We start from the raw sequence: 15,355 nt of genomic DNA, 5'->3' as shown, positions 1-15,355 counted from the left end.
CTGTGAGATTTCCCAAATTCCTCCTTCCGCAGCTCCTACCTCTGCGTGGCTGCTGGGCGCTCGCCCTGGGGCCTCTCCCTCACCGGTTCCCCCAGCAGCCGCCTGGGAAGGGCTCGGAAACGGCTCAGGGCCCGAACACGAAACCCGTGACTGGGATTTATTCCTGCAGGAGCCTCCTACACCTTGGTACGTCAGCACAGCTCCAGCGAAGCGACGGTCGGCTCCCAGCGACAGCGAGTTTACCCCCGCCAAGGGAAAAGGTGGGAAACCCTGCTCCGGCACGGGAAAAGCCAGAGATGGAAGCGTTGGGTGCGTGCGTCATCGCTTCGGCAAGGCTGGGCGCCGTGGGAGGGGCTGGGCTGAAATCTCCGCTCTGCAGAACCGCCGCTCGATACGGAGCGGGAGATCTCACACGCAGAGTTTTGGCAAAAATATGTAATCCTCGGGAGAGAGCTGTGCCGGGGCTGGGAAGCCGCTCCCGATGGCCTCGGGGAGCTCCTGTGCCACCACCCCGCCTGCCCCCCCCCCCCCGGTGACACAGGGACTCCCGGGAGGGTCAATCCCACCGCCGGGCGTTTTCGGACCAGATGGAAAGGGATCTCCCCTGGGATGGGGCCGTGCCCGGAGCCGCAGGGCTGGGAGCCGCCGCGGTGGGACAGAGCGGGAGCTGCGGGGGGTTTATGTGGGGCTGAGCAGACCCCGCGCTGCGAGCAGGGCCCCGCAAGTGGTGGGGAGCAAGGATGTAGCCCCTAAGGATGGGAACACAGCCCCCTGCTCCGGGCTGGGCTGTGCGGAGCAGGGACTGGGCGCTGGGGCAGGAGGAGACGCCGGCAGAGAGCGAGCAGAAGGGCTCCATCTGCTCCGCTCCGCAAAGAGCCAGGAGCGGCTCCATCGCCAGGCGCAAATTCCTCCATGGAGAAAGAATCCCAGAGCCTGAACATCCCTGGAAGCTGGTGGGAACAGGCAGGGCAGAGGGGAGAGCTGGCACCCAGGGTCGAAGGCGCCCGCCGATGAAACCAGGCGCACGTTTTGCGCGAGGAGCGGTTGGAGCCTTAGAGGGGGCAGGAATTCATCCTGGGCACGCTCGGAGACCCGGAGCGTTTGGAGGAGCGAATGTTCCGCTCCCCCCGGGGGCACAGAGGAGCTGAACCCCCTCCCCGGGTCTGGCAGCACCCTGTGGGGCATCACCCGGGACCCCCGTGCCCGCAGTGTGCACCCGTGCCAAGCCTGGGGCCACCCGGCAGAGCCCTGTCCTGCTCCAGGCCCCCAGTGCCCACGGGGTCATGGCAGGGGACCCCCGCGCCCGCCACCTGCACCCACCCCAAGGCCAGCAGCTCCCGGCGGGGCACGGCCTGGGGAGGGGGCACGGGTGCTGGCACACAGTGGGGCAGCAGCCATGGCTGGGGGGTCCATGGGAGGGGGCTTGGCTGGGATGGGGCTCCCCAGGGCAGGGTGAGGGGCAGCGATGAGGGTGGGGATGGGGACAGGGACAGCGATGGGGACAGGGGTGGGGATGGGGACAGAGATTGGGATGGGTGCAGGGATGGGGACGAGAATGGGGATGGGGATAGGGATGGGGACACGGACAGGGGTGGGGACAGGAACAGGGATGAGGGTGGGAACGGGGAAGGGGATGGGGACAGGAATGGGGACAGGAATGGGGTTGGGGACAGGGGTGGGGATGGGGACAGAGATCGGGACGGGGATGGGGACAGGGACGGGATGGGGATGGGGACAGAGGTGGGGATGGGAATGGGGATGGGGACGGGGATGGGGACGGGGTGCGCGGGCGGGCGCAGGCGGGGCTCCACGCGAGGGCCCGCGGCTGCGGCGGGCGGGGGGGTGCGGGACCCGGCGGGGGCGGGCGAACAAAGCGGCGGGGCCGGGCGGGGAGAGGAGGGGCCGGCGGCGGGGCCCTCCCCGGCGCGGTGCGGGGCGGGGGGGAGGGCGGGAGCGGCGATAAAAGCCGGGTCGCGGCGGCGGGGCCCGCACTGGGAGGCGGCGGGGCAGCCATGCAGCTGGCCGGGGCCGCGCTCCTGCTGTGCGCCGCGGGGGTGGCCGCGGCCCCCGCCCCGGGCCCCGCAGCGGGGCTCGGCCGGGAGCGGCGGGCTCAGTTCGCCTCCTGGGACGAGGTGAACGTGATCGCCCATGGGCTGCTGCAGCTCGGCCACGGCCTGAAGGAGCAGGCGGACCGCACCAAGGGGCAGATGCGGGAGCTCGGCAGCCGCCTCAGCGCCCACAACAGCTCCATGGGGCGGCTGCTGCGCCAGGCGCGGGAGGCGCGGGAGCGGGGCGAGCGGCTGCGGGCCAGCGTGCGGGAGCTGGAGGGCCGCGGCCGGCAGCTGCTGAACCTCTCGGAGGCCCTGCGGCAGCGGCTGGAGGAGGTGGCGGCCGACAAGGCCCAGATCCGCGGGCGGCTGGAGCTGCTGGAGGGCCGCGTCCGCACGGCCCTGCTGGGGCGGCCGCCCGGCAACCAGAGCGGCCGGGAGCTGGGAGCGCTGCAGGTGGGCGCGGGGGCCGGGGGGGGCCGGGGCAGTGGGAGCGACCGGGGGACAGCGGGGAGACCCGGTGCCCCGGGGAGATGGGGAGAGCGGGGGACCGGGGTACGGGGAGCGACCGGGGGAGACGGGGTAGAACCGGTGTCCCAGGGAGACGGAGGAGAGTGGGGGCCCAGGGGAGACGGGGAGATGCGGGGAGACCTGGTGCCCGGGGGAGAGCAGGGAGAGCGGGGGGACTGGGGCTCTGGGAGGGACAGAGGGGGAGACCCAGGGAGACCTGGTGCCGCGGGGGAGAGGCGGGGGACCGGGGTACTGGGAGTGACTGGGGGAGACCTGGTGTCCCAAGGAGACGGGGGAGAGAGGGGGACCGGGGGAGACCCGGGGAGACCTGGTGCCCCGGGGAGATGCGGGGAGACCAGGGGGACTGGGGCACTGGGAGTGACCCAAGGGATGAGGGGGACACCTGGTGCCCCGGGGAGATGCGGGGGACCGGGGTACTGGGAGCAACCGGGGGAGACAGGGTAGAACCGGTGTCCCAAGGAGACAGAGGAGAGCAGGGGGCCAGGGGAGACGGGGAGATGCGGGGAGACCTGGTGCCCCGGGGAGACAGCGGGGACTGGGGTACTGGGAGTGACCGGGGGAGACCTGGTGTCCCAAGGAGACGGGGGAGAGCGGGGGACCGGGGGAGACGGGGAGACCTGGGGAGACCTGGTGCCCCGGGGGAGAGCAGGGAGAGCGGGGGGACTGGGGCTCTGGGAGGGACAGAGGGGGAGACCCGGGAAGACCTGGTGCCCCGGGGAGGACCGGGGAGAGCTGGTGCCCTGGGAGGGACCCAGGGAGACCTGGTGCCTCTGGGATATGGGGGAGACCTGGTGCCCCTGGGGGAGATGCGGGGAGACCTGGGGGACTGGGGCACCGGGAGCGACCTGAGGGCTGAGGAGGAGACCCTGGGCACCAGGAGCGACCCGGGGGAGATGCAGGGAGACCTGGTGCCCCGGGAGAGACAGGGGGGACTGGGGTACTGGGAACGAGCCGAGGGATGAGGAGGAGACACCGGAGGCACCGGGAGCGACCCGGGGAGACCCAGGGCACCAGGAGCGACCGGAGGGGAGACCTGCCGCCCTGGGAGAGACCGGGGGGGGGACCAGGGCACTGGGAGCAACCCGAGGGATGAGGAGACCCTGGGCACTGGGAGTGACCCGGGGGGCGGGGGGGACCCGCGGAGGCAGGGGAGAGCTGGTGCCCTGGGGGGGACCCAGCGCAGGGGGGGAGACCCCGGGGGCACCAGGAGCGACCCGAAGGCTGAGGAGTGGGAACAGAACCCGCCCAGGGTACCGGGACTGGCCTGGGAGGGAGCGGGGAGGGGTCCCGGCCATGGGAAGGGCGATGGGGGACGAGACCCTCCCGAGGCAACGGGAGCAGCTGGGAGGGGGCAGCTGTGGGGACCCGACCTTCCCGGGACACGTGGCAGGGGGGACACCTGACCCTCCCAGGACACGGGGTAGGGGGGGAACCAGCCTCAGGAGAGCAGTGGGGAGACTGGATGGTCATGGGGGCACTGGGAGCACCCGTGGGGACCTGCTGAAGGGGTCTGGCCCGCCTGGCTCTGTGTGGTACGTGCAGCGCAGCCGGATCTCCCCGGAGCCGCGGGGCTCACTGGCTCTTCCCCCGCAGTCCCTGATGGATGCGCAGAACTCGCGAATCGAGGAGCTCTTGCAGAAGATCAAGCAGCAGCAGTACAAGCTGGACAAGCAGAATCTGCAGATTAAAAGTCTGCAGAGCAAGGTGAGCTCCCGTCCCGCTCTGCAGCCGGGAGTCCGCAGCCTCGTCCCGCACGCGGCGGGGCCCTCGGCACCCTGGCACGGTGCTCTGGTGACAGGAGAACCGGCTGTGTCACCGCTCCTGGGCTTTGGGGACCCTACAAAGGCCGTGGCCCTGGTCCTTGCGCTGCAGCGTTAGCACAGGGGTAGCAAACTGCGATCTTCCCAAGTCTTGGCATGGAGCAACAGGAGGGATGAGTGTGTGGGAACAGAGCCTCTCTGGGCTCTTCCTTTGAGTTTATCTGCAGAACAGACTCGTTAGCATGGGTGTGAAAAACCATAATCACTTCTGGCTTTGCCAGCCTCGGCTGTCTCCTGTCCTTGAGCTTCCTGGGCAAGTTCAGCCGCAATCCTGACCACGGGCGAGCGGCTGGCGCCGCTGATCAGCTCCCCTGAGTACCAGCACTGAGAATGAGCTGAGATAAAACCCTTCTGACTCATACTTTTTTTTTTTAGGTCAATCTACTGATCCCCTTGCACCTGAAGGACAACAAAACGCAGTCTCCCAGGTGGAAGATGAACCTGAAGAAGAGCCTCAGCCTCTCCAACCAGAGCCAGAACGCCAGCGGGGAGCCCGTGCCGACACAGAGTGAGTATCTGCCTGTGCTGCCCCGCTCCTCCGCGCCAGAGCAAACCTGCAGCAGTTGCGACCGTTGGCAAACGAAAGGTTCGGTTGTCTGGAGCCAAGATGTGAGATTTGCTCACAAAACCGGAGCTTGGGAGTTTGGCTGGGCTGGGGGGATCTGGAGCATGGGCAGGATCCTAGCCTTCTGCATCAGCATTAGTCCAGCAGGAATTCAAGGATTTAAGAGGAATTTTCCTGCCTGATACTAAGAATGCAGTGGGGAGCAGAGAAATGCCGCTGGCAGGTATTTGTCAAAAAGGATTGGCTGGTGGGGGAGGGATGAGTGCAGGCAGGAAAGGAGGATCTCTGCTCCTTGCAGTTAACTCTTGTTCACCTGATCTCGCTTTATGGAGCAGAGTCTGCTGCTCAGCTGCCTGCACGCAGGGGCGGGGTGGGGAGCCCTGGACCACGAGAGCAGAGCTAGATCCCGCTGTGTCCGTCTCCGTTGGCTCACACGTGAAAGACGAGTGCCTCAGCTTGCACTGTCCTTAGCAGGATGGTCCTTAGCTGAAGGTGCTGAGCTGCAGCGAAGGCACCAGACTCTCACAGCCCTGGGGAACTGGCGCGAGAGCAGGCGAGTGGATCACAGAATCACAGAATGGTAGGGGTTGGAAGGGACCTCTGTGGGTCATCTAGTCCAACCCTCCTGCTGAAGCAGGGTCACCTACAGCAGGCTGCACAGGATCTTGTCCAGGCGGGTCTTGAATATCTCCAGAGAAGGAGACTCCACAACCTCCCTGGGCAGCCTGGGCCAGGGCTCCGTCACCCTCAGAGGGAAGAAGTTCTTCCTCATGTTCAGACGGAACTTCCTGTGCCTCAGTTTGTGCCCATTGCCCCTTGTCCTGTCACTGGGCACCACTGAAAAGAGCTTGGCCCCATCCTCCTGACACCCACCCTTCAGATATTTGTAGGCATTTATAAGGTCCCCTCGCAGCCTTCTCTTCTTCAGGCTGAACAAGCCCAGCTCCCTCAACCTCTCCTCGTAGTGGAGATGCTCCAGTCCCCTCACCATCCTTGTAGCCCTCCGCTGGACTCTCTCCAGTAGCTCTTCATCCTTCTTGAACTGGGGAGCCCAGAACTGGATGCTGCAGCCGGAGCTCCTGGCTCTGCCCGGAGCATCCTCTCTGCTCCGCTGGCGCGGGGCCTGGGGGAGGTCCGGCAGAGCGAAGGGTGCTGGAGGGGATGTCCCAGCTGCGCCGTGTCCTGCAGTCTCCCTCCCAGACAGGAATTGGTGTCTGCACAGCGTTTGCTGGCCGGCAGCAGCTGCTCTCGTGTTATGTCAGCTAAGTCACGGTGCTGGCTCCGTCGGGGCAGCTGTCTGGGGACGTCCAGCGTGAGCCAAACAGAAACCAGGCAGGGCGAGGGGGAATCCTGCCCAGGGCTCGGTGCAGGGAAACACACGGTGATTTGTGTGTGGAGCCTGGAGCCGTCACCGGTGTGCCTGAAGGCTGGGTGGGCAGAACAGAGCTGCAGAATCGAAAGGAGAGGGATGGGATGTGGGGCTCCAAACTCCTCCTGGTGCTCAGCTCGGTGGGGCTGGCCAGCCTGCAGCGGGGCTACGTGAGGTCTCCTTTGGTTAGAGCAGCACTAGGGAGCCAGAAAACTCTCTCAACCTTCCCAGCTCTGCTTGGTGACTTGCCCTCAGTAGTGTGTCCTAGGATCCTAGAATCATTTGGGTTGGGAGGGAGCTTTAAAGGTCATCTGGTCCAACTCCCCAGTCCAACACCCATGCTCTGCTCTCAGGTTGTGCTGAAAGTGCGGTGCAGGGAGGTGGGTGCGGGTCTTGGCTGCTTGCGGGTGGCAGACGGGGGCTGTGCTGGTGGCTCTGCGCTGGCTGACGGGCGCTGGGTGCAGCAGCCCTGGTGATGGCGGTGGGAGCAGCGAGGGCCCGCAGCCCTGGGGATGCTGCGAGGTGGGGGGAGCGAGGGCTCAGCGCCTTCTCGTGCCGCGCCGTCCCCGATGGGGAGACCCTGAGCATCCCCAGCGCCCCGGGCATCCTGGTTGCCTCCCACCCAGCCGAGCCGCGAGTTCCCCCTTCGCTTGCCTAATCCCCATGTTGATATCACTGACAGAAAACAAATTGGCTTCCTCCCATTAGCAAGTCGAGTGAGCTTTCTGGCAAATCTTAAAGCACCCAGTATCTGGCAGGCCACAGCCCCGTGCCCTCTGCCCGGGGAGGCTGGTGGCTGCTTTTGGAAGCTGCCAAGCGCCGGCGAGGCTTGTGCCGGCAGCTCCCTGCCTGCTGTCAGGCAGAGCCGCAGCACTGACGCAGCCCCGGGGAACAGCGATGAACTCCCCCAGCAGCCGTGTCAGAAAGACCCTTTTATTCGCATCCAGCGAACACAAGTTTTTTTCAGGCCGGAGATGGCGCGGGGCCAAGCATGTGAAAGTTGAAGGCTTGAAGCAGCCTGGAGAGCGAAAGGTTTAATCGCTCGCAGAAGGAGGATCACGTCTTTGGGCAGAGCCTGCGCTCGCTGGCAGCCAGCCGAGTGGGGGAAAGGCAGAGCCCTGCTCGCCCGCTCCCCGCGGCGCTGGGACTCCAAAATAATCCGGTTGGCTTGGGGAGGGCGAGAGGGGGGCGACGCAGACAGCTCCGGGCATGCCCTGCCCCCCGCAAGGAAGGGTGCTGATCCCAGGCTGGCGACCTCCCAGCGTGCCTGGAGATCCCGTCGGGCGAGTACGGAGCCGTGCCCGCGGCAGCGCCGGCCGGCCGTGGGGACTCTGCGGTCTTGTTTGGCTAAATAAAGGGGGAGGGAAAGGAAAACATCCAGAGCAGCCAGGAGGTCTTGTTGTTCTGCTGGTGCCATACGGATGTGCAACATGAACTGGAACTAACGAGCGTGCTCCTCAAACAAAAAGACTGAGCGGAGGCTGTTGGAGCAGCTGCCTCTCATTCCGCTGCTGGGAAGTCCCCCTCGCACCGGGAAAACAGAAGAGATCCGAGCGTGGCCAGGGCCCAGGAGAAAAACCAGGCAGGGATGGGGTTGACATCTCCACACTGGGGCTGCTGAGCATCAGCCCGGGCTCTGTCCCACCGGTGCTGGGAAAGGAGGCAAGGAGCCCTTGTGAGCTGGCGGGGGGTCAGGCCAGGGGCTTCCCTTCCTTCACGCCTCCCTTGGCTTCCCTGGCTGCGTCCACCTGGCAAGCGGGGACGTTGGGATGCGCTTGGCCTCCCCTGCCTGCCTTGTGGCTGCGGGGGCTTTGGGTGCTTTGTGCAAATCGCTCGCCCTCGACCCCCGTGGGCAGAGGCTGGGGGGAAGGCTTGGGGCCATGCGCTTGTCCCGTGGGTGCACGGGTGTGCTTGGTGGCACCGGTCCCGGGGTGTCATCGGCACCAGGGGTACCAGGGATGCTCATGGCTCTGAGAGTCCGGCCGGGCTGGCTGTGCCAAGGACGTTCATCAGGGGGTCAGGGAGGGGATGGGGGGGACACGGATGAAAGGTGGCAGGGGACAGCAATGTGACACCTGCTGTGTCCCCCCGTGCTGAGCTCTCCTCCCATTATGGCTCTGCTCCCCACTGCGACGCAGCGTCGGGGCTCCCCGGGCACCCATCGAGGACGGGGCAGCGGGCAGTGCCCCGCGGGGGCTGTGCTTGCCCTCGGCAGCTGAAAGGCCCCGTTTGGCCCCATTCTGCCCCACACAAAGGCTGTGTGGAGGCCCCTCTCCCCGGTGCCAGCCCGGACCCCAAGTGAGGACCCCAAAGCGGGGCTGCAGGGGCGGTGGGCACCCTGGCAGAGCCTGGCGCTTGTCTCCGGTCTCTTCCCCCGTCTGCCCTGGGGTCGGGCTGGCAGCAGCTGTGAGCCACCAAACCCCATCCCACCGTCGCGCGGGGAGAACAGACCCCCTTTGTCTGGGGGTGACGGGGGCACCTGTCCCGGCTGACAAAGAGCCCCTTGACTGCGCCGACAGCCCGGGGGCTGAAGTCCCTGCACATCCTCCTGCCGCCCTTCGACTCGGGTTTTGTAACAAGTTTTTCCCTCCCTCGTCTCTCCCCGAGTGCTGCGGGTGGTGGTTCCTGGATGGACTTTTATCAGCGCTGTTGAAACGGTGCTTTGCTGGCAGCTCCGGGCAAAGTCCCCACTGGGGCGGAAGGAGAGGTGGGAGCCCACCCCCCGGCATGGGGGTGACCTGGGGGGTGGTCTCACCCCAAGCAATCTGCTTGTGCAATGAGCTGGGGCTCCCCGTGGCCCACCCACCCCTTCCCTGCTGCAGTCGGTGCGTCTCGGGCAGAAGGGTCACCCCAGCCTGGCATCGTGCCTGCTGATGGCCGGTTGCCCGGCGGGACGCCTGGCTGGGGACGCTGCGGTCACCAGGAGTGAGAGGTCACACCCTGGATGCTCGGGAGCCTTCCTGACGTCGGGACCTGGGGGTTCCTTCTGCCCCTGAGGCCCTTTGAGGCTGCATCAGCCTCGGGGTGGGATGGGGATGCTTGGCCCCGGTGTTACCCCACGCCGAGCGGGCACGGAGGGAGCTGGGGAGCTCCTCGGGTCTCCTCGATGGAGAGCTGTGCTCTCCAGCCTAGGCCACCCCAGCCTGGCCCGACGCCTGGCTTCTGCCTTGGACGGAAGCCCGAGGAGCTGCGCTTGGATAAACGGGAAGATACGGGGTCACAGCGTTTAAAGACACGAGTCGGAGGCCGTTGTCCCCAGCACGTGTCCAGAGCCGCAGCCACCGCTGCGCGCAGCTGCCCGGGCTCGTGGCCAGGGCCACAAGTGCCGGGGCCGTGGTAGGAGCAACCTGCTGAGGAAGCGGGACTCGGGGCCATCTTCTGAGTCGCTGTGTCCTTCCCCCGCAGAGCTCCCGGAGGATTGCCACCAGCTCTTCCTGGCCGGCCAGCAAAGCAGTGGCATTTTCCAGGTGCAGCCTGCAGGGTCTCAGCCCTTCAAAGTCTACTGCGACATGACGGCAGGTAAAGTGGTGGAGATGTCTTGCAGCGCTTTGCCCGGCGGTCTTGCAAACAGTCAGCCCCCATGACCGTGTTTTCCCTGCCCACAGAAGGTGGCTGGACAGTGATCCAGAGGCGCACAGATGGCTCTGTGGACTTCGACCAGCTTTGGGATGCCTACAAGAACGGCTTTGGAGACCTTCGTGGTAGGTGGATGACTGTGTCCGTCTTCTGATCGTGGGATAAGTGATGTTTTAGCACAAGTTATTCCCCCTTGCTGGCCCCTGGAGATGTCTGTGCTGGAGCACAGTGCTGGGCTGAAGAGTGGGGGACACTGCTTGCAGAGTCTTTGGTCTTCCTGCCTTGTCCCGCGCGTGCCAGACGGTGATTCAAACGCTGCGGTGTCCTGGGTTGTCTCTGTCCCTGGGGCCTGTTCGCGTGTCTGCTTTGCATGGCGTGTTGGTGTCCCCATGGCCAACGCAACGTGTTGTTTCAGGTGACTTCTGGCTGGGCCTGGAGAAGATACATCACCTTGTCCAAGAGGGAAGGTACGATCTCCTGATCGAGCTGGAAGACTGGGAGGGAAATTCCCAGGTGGTTCAGTTTGTTTTCAGCCTTGGCAGCGAGAGCACAGCCTACACGCTCAACCTTCTGGGACCTCTGTCTGGAGAGCTGGAAAATGCCATCGGGGACTTCAGGCAGCTGCCCTTCTCCACTCGGGATCGCGACCACGACCTCAAAGCCGACACAAACTGTGCCAAACACCTCTCAGGTCAGTACGCTTTCCCTTCAGCCCTCTGTTGTCTGCTTGTGGCCGTGATGGGACAGTGACCCTGCAGGACTAGACCCCTTTGGTGTTGAGCCCGGTGTGTCCCCTGCTTCCCTGGGAAAGCTGCATCCTTGGGAGGAGCCGTGCAGGGAACCAGGAGGGCAGCTGAAACCGGGAGGGGTTCATGATTCAGGTCTTGGCCCAAGCATCTGTCTTCGTAACAGCTTTGCTGGCTCCCATCTTGCTTGGAAACCCCTCAAGCGAAGCAGAGGCCAGTCCCCAGGCCTGAGGTGGGGCTGCCGAAGGGGTTGAGGGGGTTTTGCGTGTGAGAAAGAGCAGCGGGGATTTGCAGACACATCCTGAAGTCATGTAGGATCTGTGCAAAGGTTTCCCGGTGCGTGGGACTCCTCGAGTGTGTACAAGGGGGTCTTGTAAGGTCCTGAAGCCCTGGAAAAGTGGGGAAGAGGGGGGTGGCAGCTGCCTTGAACCTGGGTTTGTTTTCTGTCTGGAAGAGCTGTGGGATGAACCTGCCTCTGCGTTGCCTTGGTAGGTGGCTGGTGGTTCAGCACCTGCGGCCATGCCAACCTCAACGGGAAGTACTTCCGCTCCATCCCGCGCCAGAGGCACGAGCGCAAGCAGGGCATCTTCTGGAAGACATGGAAAGGCAGGTACTACCCGCTGAAGTCAACCACCATGAAAATCCAACCCGCAGCACTGGAAGCAGAGCCCTAAAGCTGCCACTTGAGACTTTGACCTTCTCCGGAGCGCAGACCTGAGCTCCATCACTTGGTGTTTACAGAAAACAAACCCACCCTCCCCGGGAATTGCCCCGAGGAGCGTTTCTCTTGGTTAGCAGCCAGTTAGCAGCACAACGCAGCTCCTTGCTGCAAGTAAACCAGCTCCATATTGCTGAACCCCCTGGATGGGAGCTCCCAAACCAGAAGAGGAGCCACCAGCAGGGCCATCCACCTCCAGAGCATGCACAAGTGTCTTCCAGCTGGCCACGTGCTGCTGCAGCAAGTTCAAGTCGTCTGGTGCTTTCTGTCCTGTCTGAACACTTCTGTGCTGGTTTTGATGAGCTGGGGCTGGGCGGAAGGGGAGCACGTGAAGTGGTTTGGTGCCCTGGACCCGAGCGTTGGGTACGGAGCCTTGCTGTGTACTGTCTCTCACCGTTGTTCCCAAGTGATGTCCTGCGTGCCCTCCTGTGAAAGCCCTTCCATTCTCCTTCCCCGGCTGGTGCCATGGGGCAGTGAGGCTCAGGCAGCTCCGTCAGCTTCACCCCCTTGAGGACACGGGTTCTGGTGGGAGGGCTGCAGGACACCCTGTGCAGAAGGGGACCTCTTGGCTTCCCTGACCCCCACGGCTTCGGAGCTCTCTATTTCTGGCTGTGATGGAATTTGCCAGGAGCTGGGGAAACTGCTTCCAGCTCTGGGAGATGACGGGTGGGATCCTGCAGCCGGTTGCACGAGGGCCTGACCTGGGAGAGCTGAGCCCTGAGCTCTGCCTGAAGCCCACTGATGTTGCTGGGGGTGGTTAGGATGAGTGCTGGGACAGCACGGGGACTGTCCCGGGGCAGGATGAGTGTTGGGACAGCACGGGGACTGTCCCGGGGCAGGACCAGCCCTGCTGCCGGCTGTAAATCCCCTGGAGAGCTGCCTGCTCCCAGCAGACCCCTCGGACTTTGCAGGGTGAACCACACTGTCCTGCGTGCACGCCCCAAAACTCACTCGGAAGGGGACAACAGGGTTCCTCTGCCAGAGCCGCGCCGCCTCGTCGGGTCCCCACCCTGACGTCCGGCCTTGCCGCTGCCTTCGGCCTGGGTGTCTGCGGGGAGGTGGGCAAACAGGTCCCCGAGAGCTGGCATGGGCCAAGCTGCCGTCTTGGGGCTTCCCGAGCATCCCGCCCGACTGAAGTCATATTGACTCCTGTGCTAGAGCTCCTAGCTGCTAAATATTGTAAAGAGTCGGTTGTAGGACGCTGGATCTTGTCGATGAATTTCCTGGGTTAATTTGTTTCCGTATTTAAATGCAGTGTTATTAACAATGTGGTGTAATTTATAAATGTTGATGCTAAAAGAAAAAAGCAACTGTAGTTTGTGTATTTTAAACTTTTTTTTTTTTGTACTGAAATATCTTTTCTGAAGATGTCTTTTAATAAAAACAAGCCTGTAACTGTCCTGCCTGGATTATTTGCCCAACGGTTTTCCAGCAGAAGATGTGTGGGAGCTATGCGAGGGCTCCAGCTTCAGGAGCTTCACAGGTTGGGAGTCTGACCTGAGCACGGTGCTTCCTTCTGTCCTTGGTTCTCAGCTGTGGCCTGATGGAGCTGGGAGATAAACCCCTGCTACAGCCCCAGCAGCAGCTTTTTAGACTGTTTGAAGTTTATGCACCTCTAAATTTCTTTTCCTTCTGGAAATCAGGCCCTGGGGCAGCAAGTTTTACAAGTGATGGTGATCTGGCTTTTTGTATTCCCTGACAGCAGACCTTTGCATCAGGGAGAGATTCCTCATAGCTGGCTGGAAAACCCTGGGCTGACTCCTTGAACAGGAGCCAGGGCTGAAGTCTGAATTATCCGGATGGATTAAAGTCAGAGCCGATCAGGATAAGCCCCAGTAAGCAGCAGCCTTCTACCTGCTCCTGCCAGACATGCATAGTCCTCTCCAAAAGCATTTGTTGTGACTTCTGGGGAACGATTCCACAGGCAGGGATGGAATGAGCTGGGGATGAAGCAGGAGCCGTGGGGATGATGGGGGTGAGCTCCAGTCGTGCTCGTGATCGCAGGCGTGGGGCCTGATGCTGGAGCTGGAGAAGAGAGCAAGTGCTTCTCTAGCTGCTCAAGGAAGGGGGACAAAAATTGCTCATTGCCGAAGGAAGAGACAAGAATAAACATGGCAGGAGCAGCTGTATAAATACCTGAGGTACCCAAACCTAGCCCCAGCTCCTGTGTCTGCCCTCCTTCCCTGGGGAAAATCCGGGGGTTAATGATAGCCCCCAGCACAACCGCACAAGCAGCCCATAATACCCGTCTCTGCGCTATCTATCTGCTCCCCCCTGCACTCAGAAATACATTTTTAATGTTCCATTTGCTTAATTCAAAGCTTGTTTCGTCCCCGGGTGCCCTGGCAGATACCGGAGCGCTGTGTTTTAGTCTGGATGCGGAAGTTCTCAGGGTAAGGTGGCTTTCACAGGTCAGAGAGACCGGTGAAGGAGCTCTGCTCTGTTCTTTCATCGTCAGGGTTTATTTTTTGGCAGACCTGGGGTTTGCTCCCCAGTGCGTCCGATTTTCAGCAGGGAGGTGCCCAGGGGCCAGCGCCCGCCGGTCCCAACCACCGGCCAGGAGAAGGCGAACGCCCCGAATCCTGCCTGGCCCCGGGAAGCAGCTGCCGCTTTCCTCTGCCCCTCGGCCTCTCCCGGCTCTGCTCTGCAGGTCCCCGTGTCCCGTCCTCGGTGGCAATGTCAGCCCGCGGCACGCCGGAGCGTGTCGCATCCCAGGGCCCTTCCAAGTCCCTCTGCAGAAGAAGCCAGTCCTGGGTCTCTGTTTTCATCTGAAATCTCCCTGGAATCCTCCAGCTCCTTCATTTTTCACGCCTGCCTGAGCTGTAGCTTGTCGCAGCATCTGGGCGGCCGGTGAAGGCTGGGGCAGCTCCCTCCAGCGACAGCCAGAGACGCGGCACCGAGCACAGTGACAGCCCCAGCGCCCTTCGGGTCACGAAACGCTGCTGCTCCCCAAAACAGGCCCTTGCTCCCCGACCTGCTGGGCCAGCCTGCGGCCCCACGGCAGCTCCCGACGCGATGGTGGCCCCACAGCAGCTCCTGACACGGTGATGGTCCCACAGCAGCTCCTGATGTGATGGTGGCCCCACGGCAGCTCCTGACATCGTGATGGTCCCACAGCAGCTCCTGATGTGATGGTGGCCCCATGGCAGCTCCTGACATGGTGATGGCCCCACGGCAGCTCCTGATGTGATGGTGGCCCCACGGCAGCTCCTGACACGGTGATGGCCCCACGGCAGCTCCTGATGTGATGGTGGCCCCACGGCAGCTCCTGACGTCATGATGGTCCCACAGCAGCTCCTGATGTGATGGTGGCCCCATGGCAGCTCCTGACATGGTGATGGCCCCACAGCAGCTCCTGATGTCGTGATGGCCCCACAGCAGCTCCTGACACGGTGATGGTCCCATAGCAACTCCTGATGTGGTGATGGTCCTACAGCAGCTCCTGATGTGATGATGGTCCCACAGCAGCTCCTGAGGTGGTGATGGCCCCACAGTAGCTCCTGACATTGCAAGGGCCCCACAGCAGCTCCTGATGTGATGATGGCTCTATGGCAGCTCCTGAAACTGTGATGGTCCCACAGCAGCTCCTGACGCGATGATGGTCCCACAGCAGCTCCTGACATGGTGACGGCCCCCCCAGGGCTTTGCATCTTCCCAGCAAAGCCACGCCAAGCAGCTGGAGGGCAGGAAGGGCTGCTGCTCGTGTTGGGTGCTCGGAGGGGCTATACCAAAGGCGGCGATGGGGTCTGGGCTCAGCATGTTCAAGGCAGCTAAAGGCTTTTCGGGGCCAGAAGAGCTGTGGGACAGCCGGGGGCTGTGGGCCAGCGGGGTGACACAGGGCTGGCACATGCCTCACTGGGGAGCTCAGACGCATCATCAGAAGCAGATTGACCCGCCGCTGCTTTGGACCCAGGAGTTCTCTAAGAGCATTGTTAGATCAAGCAGACGTTGCATGTTGGGTACTGATACCCCACCCCAGCTG

General features: G+C 63.4%; 1 protein-coding gene across 1 annotated transcript; it reads left to right on the top strand.

Moving 5' to 3' along the window:
* The first annotated feature begins 2,006 nt into the window (after positions 1-2,006).
* On the top strand, positions 2,007-12,768 carry ANGPTL4 (angiopoietin like 4). The gene is made up of 7 exons (XM_075444146.1): positions 2,007-2,504; positions 4,173-4,283; positions 4,775-4,907; positions 9,739-9,852; positions 9,939-10,034; positions 10,325-10,600; positions 11,148-12,768. Exons 1-7 carry the CDS (start codon positions 2,013-2,015, stop codon positions 11,327-11,329), a joined length of 1,404 nt encoding a protein of 467 aa, XP_075300261.1. The 5' UTR covers positions 2,007-2,012; the 3' UTR covers positions 11,330-12,768.
* The last annotated feature ends 2,587 nt before the right edge of the window (positions 12,769-15,355 follow it).

The sequence above is a fragment of the Opisthocomus hoazin genome, chromosome 27 (assembly GCF_030867145.1).
Source record: "Opisthocomus hoazin isolate bOpiHoa1 chromosome 27, bOpiHoa1.hap1, whole genome shotgun sequence".
NCBI lineage: Eukaryota > Metazoa > Chordata > Aves > Opisthocomiformes > Opisthocomidae > Opisthocomus > Opisthocomus hoazin.
The sequence above is the reverse complement of the archived record's forward strand: the minus strand, read 5'-3'. Positions and strand labels throughout refer to the sequence as shown.

Coding starts and splice junctions, on each gene's coding strand:
- ANGPTL4 (XM_075444146.1), top strand. CDS start 2,013: ATGCAGCTGGCCGGGGCCGCGCTCCTGCTGTGCGCCGCGGGGGTGGCC. Junction 2,505..4,172: donor GGGAGCTGGGAGCGCTGCAG/GTGGGCGCGGGG, acceptor CTTCCCCCGCAG/TCCCTGATGGATGCGCAGAA. Junction 4,284..4,774: donor TTAAAAGTCTGCAGAGCAAG/GTGAGCTCCCGT, acceptor TTTTTTTTTTAG/GTCAATCTACTGATCCCCTT.